The sequence below is a fragment of the Mercurialis annua genome, linkage group LG8 (assembly GCF_937616625.2).
Source record: "Mercurialis annua linkage group LG8, ddMerAnnu1.2, whole genome shotgun sequence".
Taxonomy (NCBI): domain Eukaryota; kingdom Viridiplantae; phylum Streptophyta; class Magnoliopsida; order Malpighiales; family Euphorbiaceae; genus Mercurialis; species Mercurialis annua.
In genome coordinates, this window is record NC_065577.1 from 3548836 (window position 1) to 3566032 (window position 17197).

The 17197-nt window shown below is 27.6% G+C and overlaps 1 protein-coding gene across 3 annotated transcripts; it reads right to left on the reverse strand.

Moving 5' to 3' along the window:
- Window positions 1-10874: 10874 nt before the first annotated feature.
- LOC130014484 (uncharacterized) lies at window positions 10875-14699 on the reverse strand. 3 transcript variants are annotated; one of them, XM_050352826.2, is made up of 6 exons: window positions 14548-14699; window positions 14229-14255; window positions 13682-13804; window positions 12740-12989; window positions 12399-12485; window positions 10875-12043 (listed from the first exon to the last, which is right to left on the reverse strand). In XM_050352826.2, exons 1-6 carry the CDS (start codon window positions 14604-14606, stop codon window positions 11000-11002), a joined length of 1590 nt encoding a protein of 529 aa, XP_050208783.1. In that variant the 5' UTR covers window positions 14607-14699; the 3' UTR covers window positions 10875-10999. The 3 variants fall into 3 exon arrangements, with proteins under 3 accessions (XP_050208783.1, XP_050208782.1, XP_050208785.1); XM_050352825.2 differs by having other exon boundaries at window positions 10875-12049; XM_050352828.2 differs by lacking the exon at window positions 13682-13804 and having other exon boundaries at window positions 10875-12049.
- Window positions 14700-17197: the final 2498 nt, after the last annotated feature.

Consider the following 17197-nt stretch of genomic DNA (forward strand, 5'->3'; position numbering starts at 1 on the left):
CACAGTTGGTTCCTATTTAGTTATCTAATATTTTGTATTTTTTTATTGCATAATTTTTTATTGTTATACAATCTAATTTATAATTTGTATTGCATTGTGATTCAAACAATATATATCACTTTTTTTTACCAGAATTAGACTATACTTGATTTTTTTAACCTATTACATACTGGTGAAGTTGTTAGTTAGTAAATACATGGTAATCGTTTGGTTCATAACTGGGTATCTAATTAACAATTTGGTTAAAAAATTAAAAACACACATAAAGTTTTGCTAAATTTTTGTTTTATTATTTTTTATATGTCAAAAAATGGTTGAATAAAACAACCGCTAAACAATTAAGCAATGGTTATAACGGTATACCAAGCAACAACCAATAGCATACTACTCAGACCAAAAAATTGAATTACAGAACGCGACAAATTTTTTTATTATGTCCCTGCTGTATATAATTTTTTTTAAAGGTACAGTTTATTTAAAATACATATTTCAAGTTTACCAACAATTTACTAAAAAATTACCAACGATGTATTCAAAATAAAATTTATTACAAGTTAACCAACTATTTACCAAAGATTAACCATTGGTTAACCAACACCCGAAACAATATAGATACTTATAAGCATTTATTCAAACACTTAGAGTGCAACATTAAAATCAGACCACTATTGACAACCATCATCATCCACAACCATCAAATTAGAGAATTTCTTCAAATCACAAAGAAATTAAATAAGAAAACTAGAGGAATATTAAAGCATGTCAATTTTTCTTCACTGGTGGTGCCATTGCTGATGGTGGGAAGAACGGCGGCGATTTCATTTTTGAGGAGCGACGCAGCTGGTAAAATGACATCACTGCTGGCGTAGATGATACAAAGACGAGATGGAGAAGAGGACATTGCTGAAAACAAGAACGACCTTCATCATGGAACCCAAACTCACCACCGCGGCCTCCACCATCTCGACTTCCACGTCCCCGCTGAATCTTTGATCAATTCGATTTTCTCTTTATTGTCTGATGCAATTCTGTTTATTATTTCTAAATTTGATTTTGAATTTTAAGAATTGAGAGCAATTTTAGGAATGTTTGGATCATGAGCTGATTCTTTTCTTTATTTTTATGATTAGCATATTATTATAATTTAGAAAGTATATTTTTGCAATAAATAAAAAGAGAATCGTAATTTTCAATTTGGAAACTTAGACCCGTATTTTTGGGATTATTTGTGCTAATAGTGGGTAGTTATCAATTTTTCTCTACATAAAGTAGGTGCCTCTTCTAAGTTCTAATGATCAAGCAAAGGGTCAAAGCCAACTTGCCATTAAAGGAAAGATTTTGTTCTTATTGACCCTTTTTCAGAACATATATTTTTCTTTTCCTTTTTTTGCCCATACTTTTTCTCTTAGCCTTACAGTTTCAAATAATAGAAGACCTTTCTAGAGAATTGATTAGCGCAAAAATTCTGAGCAAAAAACTTTAACAATTGGTCTATGAAAATGTTCCTTAGCATTTGAAACAAAATTAACGATAAGTGTTTAATTTAGGCAAAATTCGTTTCAAGATCCCTCTATTGTATAATCTTTGTTCACTTAGTCCTTAAGAATCAGTGAATTCATAAAAGTTTCTATATATTTTTTTTTCACTTATCAAGTTCTTATTTTAATAAAAATGAAAAAAAAATACTAAAATAAGTTTTTTTTTTTAAACGTGCATATACAAACTCAATCAATATAGTACTTCTCTATTTTTCTCAAATTCATTCAATATCAAAACAAAGCATGATCTCTCAACTATATTATATCTCGACTTAGTCTTTAATAATGTATACATTATTTTCCTAGTGTTTATTTATAATTGTAAATGTTAATTAACGATGCACGTTTGTGATTTTTCATTTCGTTCATTTTATATTAAGATAATGACTTGGTAATTAAAATAAAATAAAAGCGAAACATGATAAATTTCAATTGATTTTGAATGGATTCACTCAAAGACCAAATTGTGATTTATGGTTGGAGATAACTATCTAACCCGTACGGATCGTCAAATTGTACATTTAAAAAGTCCTATCAACTTGATTGACTAATATTTGATAAAATTTATTTTTAGGCTTCTTGACTGTGTTTTTTTTAGTAAATTATTCTAAAACCCCTTACGTTTGTCATAATTCATAATTTGATACCTCTTATTTGAAAATCAACAATTTGATACTTCAGATTTGATTTGATCAATAATTAGGGGCTTCTGTTAGCCAGTTAATAATTTGATATTTTCATTCAAATGATTTGGTACCTCACTTTCAATTATATTAACAATTTGCTATCTCATTTTCAAATAATTTGATATCTCATATTTCATCTAGTTATTATTTTGGTACCTATATTTAACATAAGGTTTTGCAAAATCGAAACCGAATTACTAAACTGTAAATTATAACAAGCGTGGGGAGATCTTAGGGTGATTTGTTTTTTTTATTATTTATAATTGTCAATCAAATTATATTTCTGGTTTCCTTTTAGTAAAATATTCATTATAATTAACAGCAACAAAAGTAAAAGTATGATTTGATTGGTATTAAATCAGAGAATTTTGGACTTGATTGGTGAAATCAGTTAAACTATAAGGGGGTGTTTGATAACCCAAATTATTATTTAAATTAATGTATTAAGCACTTAATTATTTTAAGTTGATTTGATAACTCAAAAAAGTTCAATTTAACTTATTCAGTTAAGTCAAAAACCACTTAAAATAATAAGTCAAAAAATTTAACTTATTTTTTTTACTGAAAACATTAAGTTATTAAATATTAGTTTTATCATTGAATAAACTTTATATCCTTATTATTTCTAATTTGTACTCACGAATAAAAATATTGTATTTCACATATTTTTTTTTTTAATATGACAATGAGTCAATTATACTTAGATTAGCATTTCAAATTATAAAATACTCTATTTTTTATTATAAATATTTAATTTTCTATCTTTATTTTTCTTTTTATAGTCTATATGTTATTTATTTAATATTTTCTCTCTTTAATATTATTTGAATTTATGTTTGTAACACACAACATTAATTATTTATTAAATAGTTTTTCAGATTCTTAAAAACTAGTATTTTATTTTAAGGCCTAATTTTCAAGTTATTAAAGGGGATTATAATTTTTAAGGACTAATTATCAACATATGTAACTAAAATTTATAAATTTTGTTATATATATATGTAATATTCATAATATCCTTTATATATTATTTATTTATATTTTAAAATTTAAATAATATATAATATATAATTTTTTATATTATGAGGTGGCACTTATTCATTGGTGTAAAGTGACATCCACCTCAGCATATTACACCAATGAAACCATGACACCTCGGCACTGTGTATGAATTTGAGAAAAAGTGGTAGTTCGTGAATGAAAATGAGAAAATTGAAACTGCGTGATTAAAATGAGAAAACGTGTAAAGTTCGTGAATTTTTATGACATTAACCCTCAAAATAATTACAGATTTGTCTTTATAACTATACTATGTTCATGTGTGAAATTTCAATTTAGCTATTATTGTTTTTTTCTCCTTCCATATATTATTTTGATTTGTCCTACTCATTTTAAGTTCAAAAAATATTTTAATTTTAAAATAAAAATTTAGGGATCTTTTCAAAATTTTTTCATGTGGGGGCTTCAAGCCAATAGTGTACATAGTTCTTTCTTACAAACAAAATGTCTGTTTAAACCTAGCTAGATTCGAACAGACATACATATAGTGTGTTTGTTAGTTCGAAGCGACGAGCATAGGTGGGACATTGTAAAATGATGTGACGGAGGTAAAAATATGTGGTAAATATGGTGGACAATCAACATAAGAAAGGAGAAAAGTCGAAGAGGAAAGATATAATATGAAGAAAGTTTAAAAATATCCCTAAAATTTTATTTAAAAGATAAAATGTTTTTTGAATTTAAAAATGAGTAGGACACGTGAAATTTTTTATCTGAGATATTAAATGATATGGACATTTCACGTAGGCATGAAATAACAGAATAGAGCGTTTCGTTAACAATGTTAGACAAAAGGGCTTGTATGTGCTGATTTTGAAACTTCAGGGGCTTAACTGAGATCAAAAATTCATAAAGGACCTATTTTCTCCCATCCTAAACCATAGAGGCATATTTATTCCTGTCTTAAACCATAAGGGAATATTTGCCCTATTTTGACCACGTGAAATATGACATGGACATTCCATGTAGGCGGAAACTAACGTTTCGTTAACGCTATTAAACAGAGGGGATTATATGGCCTGCTTTTGAAATGTTAGGGCTTAATTGAGATCCGAAATTAAAAGAAAGCCTACTTGCTCCATATACTAAACGATAGGGGTATATTTGCCTCTTTTCCCTTTTATTTTATGAATATGTTTTGATTTAGATATCCACACAATTTTTATGTGGTCTTGTTATTGATACATTGGATCGCTACATTTAGTTGGAAAAGAGGATAAAATTGAAACTTTACTGTCCCTTTCTCTCTCTCTCTTTTTATATGTTAATTTCTTCTTCTTTAGAGCATATAAGCATATTGCCTATAAATGAAAAATTTAATAATTTCCACAAAGAATGATGGAACATTTTCATTGCAACAGGAAGAATTCGACAATAATTAGAACACTTTCTATAGTAAAAGGATATAAAAATACATATAATTCAATGATTAATTAGTCGGAAAAATAAATAAATTCAGATAATATATGTATCATTAGAATACACGTGCGGAAACAAAGATTCATCTTCCTTAAATAGCTTTGATACCAAAGCTAGAATTATAAATTTGATTTTTCAAAGGAAGCAAATGTGAATTTGGATATTGTTGAGTCCGGCAAATGGAATCAATTATCCCGTGACGGATGCTAAATTAAGCCAACTCGATCGCATCGAATCATAACGCTCGAGCTAGATAATTTTAAGAAGAAAGAGGTTAGCTATAACTAAAAGCTATAGCTTAAATGGGCGAATCTAAGTGAATAAATGTCTAAAATGATAATAATGAATGGAACTGAAAAATTTATTTAATGATGAAAATAAATTAAGAGAAAGTGATAATGATGAATGAAAAAAGACATTTATTTAAGACACCAAAAAAAGAAAAATTCTTTATTTTTTTTTATTTTTAAAACTATATGTAAAAACAAAATGATAAACTTTTTAGGAGAGGGTGAGATGTCTACCTACCTCACATTTTGTGACTTATTGTAGTGGAATATTTTGGAAAATGGAGATTGTCTGGCTAGCCAAGATGACCGCTTTTAACTAACAAGAGCTAGCTCTTGATACAAAAGAGTAGCCGCAAAATTAAAAATATATTTAAAAAATATGTAAAATTTTATTAATTACAAAATGTAGTAGGAATATAATATATTAAAAAGAGTTAAACATCACGAATATTAATAAATATATAATGATAATGTTTTTTTTTTTAAATTATCCGCCATTGATTTAACATGGTTTCACCGTTGCGAATGAGTATGGAAGTAACTACTATTAGACTAGCGTATGCTCCAGCCCTAACTAGAATTGCAATTTTTTTAATCTAAGGTAAATTTTTAGAAAATAAAAGAAGGTGTATGGAAAATTCAAGACTAAATGAAAATTAAATGAATTAAAAGTGAAATATAGGCTGAGAAAAATGAAACCTCTTAGATAGAGTAGCAAGTAACTATTTGCTACCAACCTATATCTTCTGTTCGCCATTGCGATCAAAACTTCTTTGATAAGAGATTTTATTAAAATGCTAACATACAAAACAGTAAATTAGAGAAACCTCTATTATTCGGATGTTTTCGCATATTTAAGACTACGACGCCAAGAAACGAGATGAAAGAAAGTCGAAACTCGGATCACAAGAAGGAAACGGTTTAGCATAAGAGAAAGGATTTATCAGATTAGCCAAGGTGACTGCCTGAATTCTCCATGAATTAGGGTTAGATATTATGTGCACCAACCCTAATTGCATGAAGCAGGCAAGTCATCCTTGGCTATCAAACAAAGCCCTTTTTTCATGTTAAACCTCACTTCATCATATTCATTTTTTTTGGTGCTGAAATGAAAGTCATGAAATCTCTATTTATAGGCATTTTAGAAGAATAAAATAATGAGCCATATAAGTTTTCTGACATGGTTTCCCATAATGGAATATATTCTCTTATTTTAGATTTGGAGACCTAGACTAGTGAATGTATCTATTTCATATCTATTTTTATTCTCCTTCATGTGATCCATTCATGGTATTTTGAATTTTTTTTATTTTTCTTTCCGTGGTATTTAAATTTTAATTCGTAATTAAAATATGTCCGAACTATAATAAAAATAATAATATAATAATAATATATTAACAAATTTTCATTTCTATTAAAATAGATGAATATCGCATCGCGTGAATATCTAGCATTTTTTTTATAAACATATTGAGGAAAGACAGAGCGTCTCATGGTGGCCGCGTAACATTCATGTCGGATTTTATGTGTAACATTCGTGTCGGATTTTATGTGGCGCCACATAAACTCTCATGTCATGTGTCCTAATCAATAGGATAATTTACCATATTACTGATATGGTGAATATGAACATCTTCTATTTTTTTAGAAAAAAATGTTTATATATGGAAATGACTTTACTCTTATAAAATTTTAGGTATATTTTACTTACAAATTGAAAGTTAGACACTAGAGAAAAAACATTAAATATTATTAACAAAAATTTATTAAATCTTACATTTTGATGTTTTATTTTCTTTTTCATAAACGTTTTTTTAATCATAGGCTAAACTCTAAAAAATGAAGTACAAAATAGTAAAATACAAAGATAAATGACTGTTATAAACGAGTGAGTTATTGGAAAATATAATGATAATTCCGTCAAGCAGTCATCTATAAAGTATTTTTAGTCACCAATGGCCATCAAACAGCCACCCAATTACACGTACATTGTACAATAAATTTATATTCTAAGAAAACCAAAAAAATACATAGACAAAGAATAATTGTCACTTAATCTCTCATCACCAATAAGGATAAATTTGTACATTTATAAAAATATGATAATTCTCTATAAAGATGAAATGATGATACTTTTAAGTAACAACTTTACACGTGCCTAAAATTTTTGTGCCTCTACTATAATTAAAATGTTAAATCCTCGCAAAATAAAATTATTATGCCATGAAATGTAAGTCTACAGTTACATTGATCGTTATGATAAAAATTACTTCATTCGTTTATCACTATTGAATGAATTATAATAATTTCCATCCAATAGTAAAATATATAAAGTAGATAAAAATAAAAATAAACATATTAAGTCAATTTTTCTTTTTTAACCACCATATAAGGCAAATCATGATTTATTAAAATGTTATACTATTCGGCCAAAACAATTAGTATTCATTTCCAACACCAAAAGATCAATAAAAACTTCTGACTCTTTCGAACATTTCAAGATTCTCATTAAAATATATGTAACTTAATTTCTTATTCAAATCGCTCTATAAAATAAAACTAGAAATACAGTTCGCAGTAGATGTGATAATCAGATCGTTATATGTATAAATATAAAAAAAAGTAGCAAAATTTCATTTGTATATTGAATATAATTTGTTAGAAAAAAATTACCGAATTTTGATAATAAAATAAAATAAAATATTATCGCCAAAATCTATAAACTTCAACTTTTTGTAAGGGAAAGCACCAATATTATGATATACAATTACGCCAGATTAGCAAGGCATTTAAATTTATAAAAATAATTGAAAAAATGATAAATAAAAAAACCATAATACCCAAGGAAAAAGTAGCTTTTTTTACTGAGAATATCCATGAATTAAATCATAAGATCGAAATATGAAATAGAAAAAATTTTGAGAAAGTCACAAAAATACCATAAAATGACTCTTCCTTTTCACTTTTTACCAAAACTCTTAAATGTTTACATGGCCACCACCTTGTTTTCATTCATACAATTGTGCTGACATCAGCGTGCATAATACATCAACATGATGCCACTGACATCAAGTGTACCAAGTGACACGCGGGTCACACATGTGATGTTATTTGTTTTTCTTTTTTCAATTGAACAAACACTTGTATTACATATATATTTTAACACTGAAATTGAATCTTGTAAAATTCTTTATAACATATTTATTTAAATTTTAATTTTAAATTTTAATTTTATATTTTAAATTGTAAAATATCAGTGTTAATCTTAATTCTAAAAATATTAATATATAAATTTTATAAATATAAAAATGCAGAAATAATATAATTTTAAAATAATTAATTTTATGAATTACAGATATATGATTGATACACGCCGAACACGGTTCTGATGTATAAATAATATATATTATGTATAAATTATATATTATATATCATAGATGTATTTATTAAGTATATTAAAAATATATACATGTATTATTTATAAATTATATATTAACGATGTATATATTTAAATACATTTAAAAAATGTATCTATCATGTATAAATTATGTATCACCAATGTATCTATTAAGTACATTTAAAAAATATATCTATCATGTATAAATTATGTATCTGCGATGTATCTATTAAGTAAATTTAAAAATGTATCTATTGTGTATAATTAGCAGTAAAAATGTATTTATCATATATAAATTATGTATGAAAGATATATCAAATATGTATTTAAAATTTTGTAATAAAATTAAAAAAATATGTAAAAAAATATGTATATTATGTATAAACTATGTATCAACGATGTATATATTAAATACATTTTAAAAATGTCTCTATCATGTTTAATATTTTTTTTTTATAAATATCACGTATAACTTATGTATCGTAGATATATTACATATGTATCAGACATGTATCAAATATGTATCGGATATGTATCAAACATTATTTTTCAAATACCTCTTGTATGTTTTAATTATTTCTTTATTTTTTTACGTAAATTAAATTCATCGTGTGTATTTTTTTGAAAGGAAATTGAATATGTATCAAATATATACTTAATGGTATCGGAGATGTATCAACTATGTATCAAAGATGTATCATATATGTATCGGAGATGTATCTGTTATATAAAATTTGATGATGATATATTTAAATATTTTTTTTTTCAAATGCCTTGTTTTATGATTATGATATGTATATGATATCTTTCTTCTTTTCCTGCTTAGGAATATATTAATTATTAAAAACATAATAGAGAAAGATTGTGGAAAAAGAAAAAAAAATCAATGTCAATGTAAAATGATTAATAAAGTTGATTTGTACAACCCCAGCCATTGCTCAAGTTTCTTTGTCACAAGTAATTCAACAGTTGACAGCGATAAATAGTCTCATATACTCTAATATAAAAATAATTTTTAAACCATTGTATTTATTTAACATTTGATGCACTCTTTATCTTTTGTCAGTTGTGTTCATGTGCACAAACTCTTTTATCTTCACTGCTTAATTTTTTGTTTGCTAAAAATTTATCAATTCTTATATTTTCTCGAACCATGCACACCTCTAATATCAGTTATAACATTTATATTAGCACTGATTAATTAAATTTTAATCGTTAGTGGAGATTATATATAAAAGATAAAATTAATAAAATTTAAATATTATGAATTAAAAAATATGCTAAATAGATTATAATTTTATGTATATTTAATTTTTAATATTTAATACACCGCAGAATATAAAAATTAAATAAAAATAAAACTAGGGGCCAAACGTACATCATAATATGTATTGTTTAATTGATTGTCCTAAAAACATGGTGCAAAATAAAACAACAACTAGGGCTGATTGCGAAGAAGAAACCAAACCACAAGCAGCTAATGTAATTATTGTCGTTGCTCAGTTAAAATAAAAAAGCCACTTATTTTTTAGAAATAAAAAGTAAAGAATTGGTAATATAAACAGGGAAAAATAACAAAGGAAGAAGGTAACATGATGGGGTAGTTAAAGAAATAAGGTGGGACACGTGTAAGCTTGAGAGTAAGATGGTGTTGGATGAAAACAAATAGAGAATATTGGCATTAAAGTTAAAATAATGGTACAAATATAAAGTCTATATATTTTTTTGTATTTGATGAAATATGGAGCCTTTTTTCTTGTTTTCTTGTTATTTTCTCAAAAATTTACTTGGTGACTTTAAATAATGAAAACAAATTAGCGTTATCAGTGATATCCTAAAAAAACCTTGTGAAATGAATGAGAATAACTTTGATTGTTATTTACTATAATTTATTGTAATAAAAATCTATCGTTTCATCGTTTTTTGGGTAATAGATTCTGAGGATCACGATACTTTCACCAATTTGTAAAAAAGTTAATGAATTATTTTTTGTTTCAAAATGGTTACCAAATTTATTGTTAGTGGACTTCTTACGGTTCCTAAGTTAATCCCGGCGACTTTTGTTCTATGTGTCCACTGGAAGCTGACTCACGCTTTCCTCTTCGTCATGTCATTGTCCATGTCGCTTTTATAGCTCCACATCACCATTTTCTTCCCTAATTTCTTTCAACACTTTCCAACAAACACCAAATATAAAAAAAATTCCAATAAATACTAAAAATAAAATCAAAAATTGTTTTTTTTTAATTCTTCGAACCCAAAGTTCTTTCCTTCGTCTAGATACATTTTAGAACAAAAAATAATTCGGTAACTATTTTACAGCTTCGTAAAGTACGTTGGCCCCCAGAATCTATTACCCTCAATCGTTTTCTATCTCAACATTTCCATGCAGCAATATAATTTTACGGTAGATACCTTTCAAGCCACGCAATTTCAATATGTAGCCTCAAATTGAACGTAAACATTGTACATATTATGCATCTCATTCAAGAAAAGATTCAAAGTATAAAGACTACTGAATCCATATTTAGAATAATCATACATTTTGTTAGTCAAATTTAATTAACTGTATTATAAGTACTATAGCTAACTCAGGGCAACCCTACCACTTCAAGCACAATTTACATTAGCCAAGTGCTTGCTCCCATTAAGATGATAGTTCATATTTCCTTCACTATTGCAGCTTATATTACAAATGGTACACCACCACAAAGAATTTCTAATCTCAACAAATCCGCTCTTCATATTCACTTGCTTAACTTGTTGCTTCGCCGTGCTTCCTGTAGTATTTTCTGGCAAAGAAGCATTTCCGAAAGGACTTGATTTCTGTCCCACCGAAGTCTGTTTTAGACATTTTGCCTTATCACAAGCATTCAAATGTCGCTTTCCTTGAAGATGCGATACAAGGCTAGCCTCGCCTTTGATTATTACCATACAAGTACCACAAGTCCATGGAATTTGGAAATCCGTGCGACGGGATTCTGTCTCTTTTTCCATTTTATCGGAGAAAATGCTGTTTCTCGATGTCTCGATCTTATTCTTAAGCTGCATCAGAGCATTCTCATGCCGTCTTCCCTGAAAATGTGAAATAAGGTCCATTTTACTTGTGACTGTTACCCGACAGACAGTGCAACTCCATGGTGTTTGGATGCTATTCGATTGTAATTTTTCAAAAAGATTACAACCAGCGTCAGGAGGTGGACTAATCTTGCTTTTTAACATCTGTTCCTTGAGTTTCTGCTTCTCACAAGCATCTATATGTTGCTTTCCTTGAAGATGTGAAACAAAGTCCGTCACACTTGTGGCTGTTTCCGGACATACAGAACACATCCACATCTTTCGAACAGGCTTAGAATGTTGTTTGTCAGGAATATCTCTAACTGCTGAGTTAACTATTTCTCGACTTCCCAGAAGTGCACTAGCAGGAGTCTTGATTTCAGATGCCTGCTTATTGTGACCTGACACGAGGTCTCCCTCGCCTGTCGTTGTTGTGGCCTGACATGCATCACAAGTCCGGTCCTCTGAAATTATTTTAGAAGAAAGTATGTCATTAAAATCTCCAACTATTATTTTTGCAGCTACCGTTTCTTTGATCCCCTTAGACATACACATTCTGTTTCCAGACAAAGCGAAGTTGGGTTCTATTTGACTGACCTGCTCCTGCAAATATGGACCGTAAACATGAATTGAAACACAATTCAGCTACGATAAATGTTAAAAGTACATAGTATTACAAGGATTTAAGCATGTTTAAGACTTCCAAACCATGAGAAATTAAACGAGAGAAATTGAGACGCCCTGTAAGTGAATGTAAATGTACAATGCTTAATATAAGTACTAGTAATTTGGAATCAGATTACCGAGTAGCAAGTTATCCTGTGTATGCTTATAGCGAATTAACACATTAGCTCCAAAATATTTTTCTATTTGCATATTGAGAAACTTTATTATTACAATTTCCCAAAATAGTTGGTGAATATTCAAGAAATATGCAAGTAGGTAATGCTACCTGCTTAGTCGAGATCACTTCTTTCGTCTCCACGATTGGTGCAGCATTACTTTCCTTCTTTGCAAATTTAGCTTCTTCAAGCTTTGGCTACATTTAGGAAAGCATGGGTGAAATAAGGAATGTTAAGAGTGAACATGCTATAAAGTTACTCTTAATACTACGTCAATTCAATAAAATTTCCATAATAATATCAAATTGCTTCACATCACACAGATTTGTGACAGTATAACTAGTTTTGTGATCAAAATGTTCTCATTTATTTACAGCGCAAAATTACAAAATTAAAAATATTAACCGAATCACGCAGGCCGATTAGGTACTTTGCTTATGGTGAAAAATACCTTGAAAGTCGCCAACGAACCAAAAGCAGCGAGATTTTTTGCAGCATCATGTCCACTTTCTTTTGCTTTTCTTTTTTCCTCGATTAGAAGGTAGAACTCCTTCAGCTTGGCGAACCAGTCATACACAGTTTGTTGGTTCACAAACTGACATGGATGAACAAGGTGTTTGTAAACATAAAGAGAACCCTCAAAGTGCGGAACAACCAAACAGCTGACGATGACTAGCTTAATGTAAGGCCAGGAGGTAGACCTTGCATAGGCAGATAGAAAAAAATATTCAGCAACCAATACAAACAGAACATACTAATTCATGGTGTAAAAGTGCATTAGCCGCACACAAACACATAGACTTGCTCAAATCTCATGAAAATCCAAACTCGGACCTAAATCCATTACAAGGAGTTACCGAGATTGTGGTGGACAAGAAAGAAGATTTCAGGTTATATTTTACATGTTGCAACTGTAAACATCCCCATAATGAACTGTCGAAAAACTAAAGTTTAATGAAATACCTTCCATTATAATTTATCTTTATATAACATGCTTTTTTGTCCTTAAATTTAACTTCTCTCGCCAATTCATACGTGTTAAGATTGTCTTGAGGTTTCTGCAGACTTGAACAATTGAAGAAAAGTGGACTGGAAATGGATGCGGAAAAGCTATATATCACGAAAACTTCTAGATTTCTTCACATTTTATTTCCATTTTCTGAAACACTTTTGAAACTCCGAAACTCTCTCTATATATAATATTTCTTATAAAAATACAATTTATCCGTTAGCTGAACATCACTTTGCCTCCCAAATTAAAGAAGAATTAAATACTCAATCCATGTAAAAATATCCAAAATGCTGAATAAATTAAAGAGAGTTCTCGTTCATGACATGTCTATCAAATCAGAGCTATATAAACTATATGGTGCAGAATAGTTATCGCAATTACCACTGAAGCAGATTCGCAAAAACATGTTCAAATAGCGAAATCAAGGAAAAGCAGATCCAATAAGTGACCAACTTCTGTGTGTCTGTGATCGAGTTAGTCTCAATAGCTTGAACGGAAGCACATCTGTTTAAGTATGTAAATAATCATCAATGCAAATATAGCACAGGACTAAAGAGAATCGTAATATCATAAACAACGCTAATAAATGACTCGAATAACCAATTCGATCAAAAGTTTAAACTGTTAACCAAGACTCCAATAATAGTATTACTCTAACTCATGCCTGCATGCGAATGCTTAAGATGAGATTACGTCGCTCTTATACCATGTCAAATAATCAATTCAAACAAAAGCTCGAGCTTTTTGATGATGTTAAAACAATAGTATTGTTACTGATATCTCTAACACAATCAATGACATCTTTGAAAATCAAAATCCATTCTAACAATGAAAATCTATGGATAAAATTCAAACTTCATCATATCATCATTTACAAAAAGGATCACATCTTATAGTTTATAATACATGCATGAACAAAAAGACTTACAGAGGGTAGCCCAATGCAAAGAGAGGCCTGCAAATTAAACAAGAAGACATAAGAACTCAAGCATAAGTAACCCACAACAAGAAAATCAAAACAAAAAACATCAAACCAAAGTCAACCCATTAAGTCAAAATTAATCATTAAAGGTGGTGAACTGAGATTATTTCTATCACTCAAGAAATTAAAAACTAATCTAAAAGAGTAAAATCAAAGCAAATTATAAAACCAATTTTGATAAAAATAAAAGATTAAAACATTGCAAAATAAGGCATTGTGAAGCATAAAGATTGAAGCTTTTTTGGAAAAGCAAATTTAAATTTACCATGCAAGAACATTAAAGCATTCTACTGCAAATTTGAAGAGAAGACCCATCAAAACCATTTGGAAATTTGTCTGAAAATCTCTTTTTAGAGAATTTTGTTTACTATAAACTCCATTAAAATCTGCTTACACTGTAATACCATCATGGCTAAGTAATAAAGGACATTTATTATTTTTATTTGATGATATAAAGTAGGAAACTTTCAAAGGAGGCTCAATTACTTAAAAAAAATTCCACCTTGAATTTTTTTGTTTATATCGTGATCTTATAAAAAAATTATTTTTACCCAATTTTGAGTTTTTAAATTTCATCTCTACGGAATACAAAAATATAATTGACAATTTAACTAAAGGATGAAAATATTAAAAACAATTAAATAAAAAACTATATTATACGTCTAATTAGTATATAAATATAAATTGAAGGATTATCTTAAAAAAAAATTCAAGTGAAAAGAAACAATTTTAGTACTTTTTTGAGTAGGGACGAAATATAAAAATACAATATTGGGTACAAATAATTTTTTTATAAAATCAGGGTAAATAAAAATAAGTTTAAGGTGAATTTTTTTAAGTAATTAAGCCTAAACAGGGAGTAAGGAGGTCTCTTCCTTTTCTATTGGTTAAATATCAAGAAAAGTAATTGTATTTTCCAGTTTCTACCAAAACAAAACCCAATTAATTGAAAGTGAAGCGGTGGTGTTTATCTCTCTGGAGAGTGAAAATATTCACTTAGAGAGAGAAAAACAATCATTTTTTGTCAATTTCGAGTGCAGGAGACTGGGATGATTCGGCTTCTAACAGGAAATTATCGTCTCTTAACTCGTTCCTTTTAATATTTTGTTATTATTTTAAAAAGAAATGCTATTCAACACGAATATACACTACACAAAATACACTAATTTTAGTAAAATGGATAATTAATGCTACATGATTAAAAGTCTCTTAATTACTTAGTGCTGACCTGTACATATTGATCTTGTATTCACTTTCAAAACAAACTCTTAATTCATTTTTTTATTTTCTTTTTTTATTGTTATTTAAATCAAATAAAACTCTTCAGTTTATTTTCTTTGTTCATCTTTTGTTTTATTTTACGTATTTTTATTAGAAGTGCCCAAATTCTACTCTTCCATTGTATTTAAAGGAGCAATCCATCATTTTTACAATGTAGTTCTTTTTATTATTCTATCATAATTTATTTATTTTGTTTTTGAGAATTACTATTTTAAAATAAATGTGGAATTTTATTTAAGAAAATATTCACTTAGTCGTCTAATTATTTAATTTTATAAATTATTAATTTTAAAATTAATTGATATTTTCTTAATTAAATTTTAATAAATAAAAATGACATCACTTTTTAAGGCAGAAAAATCTGCAAAACTCCACATAAACATTTTGAAAAGGCTTAATGGCAAAAAAACCCAAACCTTTACGACTTGTTACAATTATATGCAAACCTTTTAATTTTTGCAATAATATCCAAATTGCATTATTTTGTTGCAATAATATCCAAATTGCACTTTTATGTTAATTTTTTTGAGTTTTTTGCCATTTTTTTGGGACTTTTACTATATTATTATACATCAAAACATAATAATAGCCTAATATCTTAATTGAAAACAGCAAGTTTAGTCATCAATTTGACTATTATTGCTAGAAAAAAATGCAATTCGAATATTATTGTAACAAGAAAATGCAATTTGGATATTATTGCAAAAATTAAAAGGTTTGGATATAATTGCAACAAGTCGTAAAGGTTTGGTTTTTTTTACCATTAGGCCTTTTAAAAAAACACTTTTAAAAAAATCTACAGTAAAAATATAAAATAAAAAAATATATATAATAAATAAAAAAATAAGATAAAAAATTTTGATATAAATAACAATAAAAAAAGAAGATAAAAAGATGAATTAATAGTTTGTTTTGAAAGTGAATGCAAAACCAAAATGTACATGTAAGCACTAAGTAATTAAGAGACTATTAACTGTGTAGCCTTAATTGTCCACTTTAGTAGAAATAGTGTATTTTGTGTAGTGTATATTCGTGTTGAATAGCATTTCTCTATTTTAAAATAAATTGTTCTATTTTTTTAAAGTTCTATGCGTTAATGTTTTTGTAGATCCTTAGATGGTTTAAGACTTTTATGCATTTGTTAAGCTTTTGAAGGTTAAGGTTTCAAATTTCTATTGTTATTTGATTTTTTTAGTAAATCGTTTATAATGTTTCACTTGTTTTTGTTTTTCTAATTTTAATTTACGATATACTTTGACGATTTAGATTGTAATTCCAATTTAATTCCTTAATATATAAATTCCTTTGATAAAAAAATTAAATATTATAGTAATTTCTAATTCTAAGTATTAATTAAAATTATAAATTGATTAAACTTTATTGTAAATAAAATATTTATAATAATTAATTAATAATTATAAATGAAACACGATCTAAAAAGCACCAACACTCCACAAGTTATGAAGTGCAAGTAATTTTTTGATATTAACGTTTTTGATATGAGAAAGAGTTGTATAATACTATGGTACTTTATTTTATTGTTTTATCAAATTTTATCGAATAGATTTTCATATTAGGAGTATGAAGTAATTTATTCAATGTTATTTATTTAAAAAAAAAAGAGTTATATAAAC